The following is an 8,295-nucleotide window of genomic DNA, read 5'->3' on the forward strand; positions in this document are numbered from 1 at the left end:
TGTTATCGTTTGTAATGTTAAGCCAAATATTCTCTGATGCGGCGTTTACATTATTCAGTTTGGCCGTATTAGTCTGCAACCCATTTTCAGTCACCGACTAGTGTTAATAAAAAAAAGTCAAATTAGTTTATTTTTTATGTCTAGTTTATATAGTTCTACTTTTTATTACATACTTGACATCATAGTGAATATTCTCTCAACACCTTCTTTAAATTTATTTTGTGCGTATATACTCTTGTATTTGGTGTTTTTATTTGTTATTATTATACTCTATTTCTTTATCAGGTGTCAATATATATTGTTTAAACAATAACCTATTGTTAAATTTACTTAACTGTTTAAACTGTTATATTCTTTATGTTGTGTACTATTCCTAAGTTAAAAATATCTAAAGGCATATAAATTTTTAAAACTAAAAAGTATCACAAAAGTATATACTTACTATTTATATATGAAAGGTATAAATATTTAAGTAATAAGATAAGTAGGAGGGAAACAAAAAAAATAATAATGTAATTAGACGCTAATACAGCTAAAATAGTAGGTTGAATCGTTGACTGCCTTATTGACAATTTTTTTTTCAATAGCGTTGGATGTTGAAAGAAAATAACTATTATTTCCAACAACTAGTTATATATTCATACAGTAATTTCTTCTAAATGTGTTTTGTGCTTATATTATTGTATTTCATGTTTATATTTAAAAAATCAAATTATTGTACATGTAATTGTGAGTTTGTTTTTCAGCTTCCTTTTGATAAAACGCTGTCCTGAGAAAATAAGCTGTAAAGGAAGATACTTTAAAGCTCATTTCTTTCTTAGGACAGGGCTTTGTCAGATGGGACCTTGTGGTCTTGGGTGACATTTTACTTATGTTTTAGGCTAATGAATTGGGTTTTCGGTAGGTTCCGAAGCAGAATTATAGTGTCTATGGTTGCGCCTTTTTTTTAAATTTCCTCTATCCTTTGTCGATGGTGTGGTGTGACGTCAGCGATGCGTGGTGTCTACAAATTTGCCAGATCTAAGGTTAAAACTTGACCAAACCAAACGTATGGAAAGAGGGCGGAGTTATCAATCTATAGATAGTTGATTTATGACTCACCAGTTTTTCACCGCCAGTCGGCCAGTGGCATCACCCGGTTTTTACTCTCTAATTCTACTTTCTCGCATACACTGTTGAACCCACAAAGTTAAATTTATCTTCCCATATTTGTGATATTTATTAGTAAGTACTTATGCTTTTATTAGTAAATACTAATGCTTTTATTAATCACGCTAGCGGATCAAGTTAGCGGATTAGCGGACTTAATAAAAGCTTTACCGTTTTAAATTTACTTATGGTTATAGTTATGATGTGTTATCCGACGATTAACAAAGGATCTTTCAACAGATTTCAAATATCAACTTCAAGGTCAAGATAGTCACAATATGTGTATTCCTATTTCCAAATATGAGTTTCGCATAAGATATCATTGTTTTGACAGAATATTCCATCTAAACAAAATATTAAGCTCATTTAAAATAGGGTTCTATGACAACTGTGTTCTATTTCAGATACTTATATATATATATTTGATTGGGCTTGTACCAATTACCAAAACCTACGACAGCGGTGTCATGGATCTAGTAAATCCAGAAACTGTTTCTATCAAGACGGAACCAGGGCCCCAGGAAGAAGGCGGAGGTGAAATGCCCTACACGTATATGGATTTCGACCACCCAGATGTGAAGAAGGAATGTTTGCGATATGCGGAGAGTACACAGACAGCCAGTTAGTTGCATTGCTTATGTAAAATAAATTGTATGTTATTATTTTAAGTCTATTGTGGATTGCCATGGCGACAGAACAAAGTTTGCTCGTTAACGCCACACGTGTACCAACTGCTCTCAAGTTCTTGGTGTAATAATATGTTGGTGGCTAAAGGTAGAAAGGAGGGGATGGATATAGGGAGGTGAAAGGCGGAATGTAGCTGGCTATTCAGATCTTTTCATTTCAATAAATGTTTAAATTGTGAATTGTTTATATTACACCAAGGCGATTCCGAGAATATCTCCCACTCTGGAACGTGCCACGTATCGATCACGTATCGATCAAAAAACAAATTGCTTGCGCACGCTTGGATTTTATCATTATCATTTCGTTGACTTAAAACAACTCCATACTGAAGGTGTTTTGGAGCAAATGCCTGGTCCTTCCCGAAGCGGACATCTGGGGTCATTCTTACTATTTTTCCTTAAAATAACCTTGAACTCTTTTCACCTAATTCTCACTTCGGCAGGGTTAATCAATGATATTTTTAATCGTAAATATTTTAATTTGAAAAAAAATTGTGTTGTTTAACATCGATTATCAATATAGGTTCATGTTGTTTTATAGTTTGCATTAATGTGGAGACTGTTACCGTCAAGGCGGAACTCGGACGCCGAGAAGATAATGATGGGGGATTCCCTTGTATGGAAATCGACATAGACCTGCCGGATGTTAAAAGGGAATGCTTAGAACGCGTTGAAAGAATTGACCAGTCCGGTAAAAACAATTTCTTTTCTGTCCGTAATTTCTGCCTTTTTATTTTGTTAACATTTTAATTAATTTTCTGTGCTTTCTTACGCTTAGTGTATATATTAAGTCGTATTTAGCCTTAATAATCATATTTCTTTTTTTTTCGATAGATCTGAAGATGCATCCTGCGGAAAAACAATTAAAACAAAAACAACCAACAAACAAAACAAAAACAATTATTAAGTCGAATTTTAAAAGGTCCGAATGTAACTACTCATGTTCTCTGAAGGGCAATCAGAGGAGCCACATGCTGACTCACAGTGAAAAAAAATCTTTTTCATGTTCTGAGTGCAATTATGCATCTTCTCAAAAAATAAATCTGCAGAGACACATTCGGACTCACAGTGGAGAAAAACCATTTTCGTGTTCTGAGTGCAGCTATGCATCTTCTATAAAAAGCAATCTGACGACACACATTCGGACTCACAGTGGAGAAAAACCTTTTTCATGTTCTGAGTGCAATTATGCATTTTCTCGAAGGAGCCAACTGACGACCCACAAGCTGACTCACAGTGGAGAAAAACCTTTTACATGTTCTGAGTGCTACAATTCGTATTCTCTAAAAAGCAGTCTGACGAGACACATTCTGACTCACAGTGGAGAAAAACCTTTTTCATGTTCCAAGTGCAATTATGCATTTTCTCGAAGGAGCCACCTGACGACCCACAAGCTGACTCACAGTGGAGAAAAACCATTTACATGTTCTGAGTGCTACAATTCGTATTCTCTAAAAAGCAGTCTGACGAGACACATTCCGACTCACAGTGGAGAAAAACCTTTTTCGTGTTCTGAGTGCAACTATGCATCGTCTATAAAAAGCAATCTTACGAAACACATTCTGACTCACAGTGGAGAAAAACCTTTTACATGTTCTGAGTGCAGCTTTACATCTTTTATAAAAAGCAATCTGACGACACACATTCGGACTCACAGTGGAGAAAAACCTTTTTCGTGTTCTGAGTGCAGCTATGCATCTTCTACAAAAGGCCATCTGACGACACATATTCGGACTCACAGTGGAGAAAAACCTTTTTCGTGTTCTGAGTGCAGCTATGCATCTTCTACAAAAGGCCATCTGACGACACATATTCGGACTCACAGTGGAGAAAAACCTTTTTCGTGTTCTGAGTGCAGCTATGCATCTTCTATAAAAAGCAATCTGACGACACACATTCGGACTCACAGTGGAGAAAAACCTTTTTCATGTTCTGTGTGCAGTTATGCATTTTCTCGAAGGAGCCATCTGACGACCCACAAGCTGACTCACAGAGGAGAAAAACCTTTTTCGTGTTTTGAGTGCAGCTATGCATCTTCTACAAAAGGCAATCTGACGACACACATTCGGACTCACAGTGGAGAAAAACCTTTTTCGTGTTTTGAGTGCAGCTATGCATCTTCTATAAAAAGCAATCTGACGACACACATTCGGACTCACAGTGGAGAAAAACCTTTTTCATGTTCTGTGTGCAATTATGCATTTTCTCGAAGGAGCCATCTGAAGACCCACAAACTGACTCACAGAGTTGTTCTCAAAAACCTTATCTGACGAAACACATGCTGACTCACAGTGGAGAAAAACTTTATTCATGTTCTGAGTGCAATTATGCATCTTCTCAAAAAAGCCATCTGACGAGACACATTCTGACGCACAGTGGAGAAAAGGATTTTTCCTGTTCCGAGTTAAACTATACATGTACCCGAAAGGGAGATTTGAGGTCACGTTTTAATTCACAGAATAGTCAGGAAATGAGTTTTCATGTTCCACATGGAACTATCAATATTCTCGAAAGTGTTTTCTAACGAACTGTAGTTATCTTAGTGTACAAAAATAAAAATCTCGTTTATTATTCACAATAAAATGCTAGCGATATTTAGGTCAACTTGGCTGGCGGTTTGGAGACGGAATACCGGTGAGTTCCTTCACGCTGCCGCTTTTATAAGTTAAAGAAGATTCTAGAACAATTTGGTTACTATGTAGAATTTGCCAAACAAAAATGAAAAATAATAAAAGAACATCCAAGAATCTTGTTTGGAAAAAATCGAAACTTCTGGAATTCCGTTCAAATGAAGTAGTGGCGTACCACTACAGGACTCCCCTTCCAGCGGCACGGTTGAGGGCCGCGATAGAAAGAAAAGCTGAGTCAGATCTTGCTTATTGATGGTCTTAAGAAGGGTTGGTCCTGGTGTTGTTGCATTTATCTTGGGTTCAGGGCCACTGTACGGTTGTTGTAGTATTCTCTCACGTTAAAATAAAATGGTTAGAAAAAAAACAAAATTATCATAAATTAGTTTCGACCTTTTCTACACACAAGGCAGGATTTGCGAGATTATTTGGGGCCGGCCATGGTGCCGCCAGCGCTCGAGGGCGGCTCCTTTTTCCCATATGTTTCTATTCGATGGGCGGAGGTCAGTCCGACCCCCATCCAGCTGCGCCCATGTCAAAGATAATAAATTATGTCTCGGGCTCTGGACCGTTCTGTCGCCAATGTTTTATCTAACATCTCAAGTTGAAGCCACACAGAGTGAGATGTGTTGGACGGAAATAAACCGCCAATGCCGGTGGTCCATGCTCCCAACTTCTCCCCATCTTGTGAGATTGATGTCATCCAATCCACATCATCCAATCACCAGATTCCAATGCAATTTGTGAATGTCCTTTTGCTGTGCAGTATAATTTACGACTTCAATGTCTTCGATGACTTTGGCTCTGATGTCCTGGCAATTTCAACGCGGAAAGCTGAGTTTAAAACATAGAGGTTTATGATTAAAACTTCCTAAGTATCATAAAACGTATTAATTGCAGTTTTGATCCCTAATCGGGAAAGCCTCTGGCCATCTTGTAAACCTATCCACGCAGGTGAGGCAGTATCGGCATCCTTCAGATGAGGGCATGATGATGATGTCTATGTGCACATGCTCGAATCTGGCTGATGGTCTGGGAAACGTTCCTAGGGGTGCTGACACGTGGCGTGACACTTTGCTGCGTTGGCACTGTAGGCAGTTGCGTGCAAATTTACTCGCGTCTGCCTTAATGGCCGGCCAGACATAACGTTCAGTTATGAGCTTAACCGTTGTCTTGACGCCTGGGTGAGCCAGCTGATGGACTGCATTAAATGCTGCGAGCCGAAACTTTTTGGTGACGAAAGGTCTCGCTGTATTTGTAGACACATCACAGTACAAGTCCGTGTTGATGCCGGGAATGCGCACTTTCTTGAGTTTTAGGCTAGAACTTCCCTTTAAGCATTGCTCTAGCTCCGTGTCGTCCACCTGATCAGCTGCCAGTGCTGCATAGTCCAGGGGAGCGTCGACTGACTCGACCCTGGAGAGGGCATCTGCGACGATATTATCCTTGCCTGCTACGTGGCGAATGTCCGTGGTAAACTGGCTAATGAAGTCAAGGTGTCTGAACTGCCTTGGGGAGCATTTATCAGCCTTCTGTTGAAAGGCAAAAGTGATGGGTTTGTGGTCCGTGAATATGGTGAACGTCCTGCCCTCTACCATATGTCTGAAGTGTTTCACAGCGAGGTAGATGGCCAGGAGTTCTCTGTCGTAAGCGCCGTATTTTCGTTCAGCCGCACTAAATTTCTTTGAAAAGAAACCCAGCGGTTCCCAGTGACCTGCGATGAGCTGCTGGAGTGCGGCGCCGGCTGTGGTGTCAGAAGCGTCGCTGACTATGGATAGGGGGGCTTCGCACTTTGGATGAGCTAGTAAGGTCGCCTGAGCAAGGGCTTCCTTGCACTTGTCAAAGGCTTCCATGGTCGCTGCTGTCCAGGATATGGGCTGCTTGCCTTTCTGTTTTCCGGTGAGGAAATCATTGAGCGGTGCTTGCGTCTCTGCTGCACTGGGGATGAACCTCCTATAAAAATTGAGAGCTCCCAAAAAGCGTCGTAGATCTTTCACCGTTTCAGGCCGACTGTAATTTTGTATTGCGTCGACTTTCTCTGGCAGGGGTGTAGTGCCTTCACCAGACACCAGGTACCCCAAGAATTTGACTTCAGGCAAACCAAAATGACATTTGCTGGCGTTGACGACCACCCCATATTCTTGCAGGCGCTGGAGCAAGGTCTTGAGGTGGTTCATGTGTTCCTCTTCTGATGATGAGGCAATGAGGATGTAGGCGTAACAAAAGTCCAATCCTCTGGTGACCTCATCGATAAAACGTTGGAACGTCTGGGCTGCGTTGCGGAGGCCGAAGGACATGACTGGAAACTCGAAGAGTCCGAACGGCGTGGATATGGCTGTCTTCGGGATGTCTTCAGGAGCTACAGGAATCTGGTTGTAAGCTCGTACCAGGTCTATTGTGGAGAATATCTTGGTATCCCTCAGCGACTGGGCGAAATCTCGAATGTGTCGTACTGGGTACCGGTCAGGTATGGTCCTGGCGTTCAATCCGCGGTAATCACCGCATGGTCGCCATTGGTCGTCTTTCTTAGGGACCATGTGAAGTGGGGATGCCCAACAGCTCTCAGAAGGCCGGGCAATTCCTAATCGGACCATGGTCTCAAACTCCTTCTTGGCCCGTTTGAGCTTGTCAGGGGCGAGGCGGCGGGGACGTTCTGCGACTGGAGGACCTGGAGTAGTCCTAATGTGATGAAGAGTAGTATGGCGAACTTCCTTCATGGCGCCGTCAGGGCGCGTAAGGTCCGGATATTGTTGCAACAGTTTGTGGTAGGAGGATGTCCCTGTGACAGTCTTAATGGAAGCGGTCATGTTGTTACTACGCCTTCCTGTAGTTGTCAGGTTCGTCACCTGATCCAGCAATCGCCTATTATGGACATCAACCAGGAGCTCGAATCGTGCCAAGAAATCCGCTCCAATGATGGGCCTGGAGACGTCAGCAATGACGAAACTCCAAGTAAAATCACGACGCAGGCCTAGGTCCAGGTTGAGCGTCAGGCTTCCATACGTTGCGATGGTGCTTCCATTTGCGGCCGCCAATTCGTAGGACTGCTTGGCCGGACGGCCTTGGACTAGGCGTCGTGGGTAAACACAGAGGTCTGCGCCGGTGTCCACGAGAAACTGGATGCGAGTTACCCGGTCCGTTACGAAAAGGCGACTTAATTGCGCCGGGCTGCTGGTGCTGGTCGCCATCAGTGTGAGCCCGGGGCGTTTCCCTCAAAATTGCAGGGTTTGATGCAGGAGCGCGCCTTGGTATCAAACTTCCAGTGATACCAGCATTTGCCTTCTATATGACGACCCCTGGAACGACTGCGCGAACGATGTTGCCGCCAACGAGGACTGGTAGTCCTGGATGGGCGTTCCTGGGCGCGCAGAGTTGTTAACTCCCGTCGTAGGGTGTTTATTTCTTCTTGTAGCTGTAGCACCATTTTCTCCATAGTATTAAGCACGTAACCTCCGTAACTTGTCGTTGATGTTGTCGTAGCGCCGGGCAGGAGAGACATTTTTTAAAATAACTGAAGTACACGATAACACTTAAAAAATATTTAAAATCACGTCGGGGTCACCACTGTAGTTATCTTAGTGTACAAAAATAAAAATCTCGTTTATTATTCACAATAAAATGCTAGCGATATTTAGGTCAACTTGGCTGGCGGTTTGGAGACGGAATACCGGTGAGTTCCTTCACGCTGCCGCTTTTATAAGTTAAAGAAGATTCTAGAACAATTTGGTTACTATGTAGAATTTGCCAAACAAAAATGAAAAATAATAAAAGAACATCCAAGAATCTTGTTTGGAAAAAATCGAAACTTCTGGAATTCCGTTCAAATGATTCAA

General features: G+C 41.8%; 1 protein-coding gene across 1 annotated transcript; it reads left to right on the forward strand.

Annotated features, from left to right (window-relative positions):
• The first annotated feature begins 1,588 nt into the window (after positions 1-1,588).
• On the forward strand, positions 1,589-4,358 carry LOC149413793 (uncharacterized). The gene is made up of 3 exons (XM_089644583.1): positions 1,589-1,770; positions 2,377-2,526; positions 2,670-4,358. The coding sequence occupies exons 1-3, from the start codon at positions 1,617-1,619 to the stop codon at positions 4,103-4,105; spliced, it is 1,740 nt and encodes a 579-aa protein (XP_089500709.1). The 5' UTR covers positions 1,589-1,616; the 3' UTR covers positions 4,106-4,358.
• Positions 4,359-8,295: the final 3,937 nt, after the last annotated feature.

This window comes from Hesperophylax consimilis, chromosome 21, assembly GCF_061612785.1.
Source record: "Hesperophylax consimilis isolate HC1 chromosome 21, BYU_Hcon_1.0, whole genome shotgun sequence".
NCBI lineage: Eukaryota > Metazoa > Arthropoda > Insecta > Trichoptera > Limnephilidae > Hesperophylax > Hesperophylax consimilis.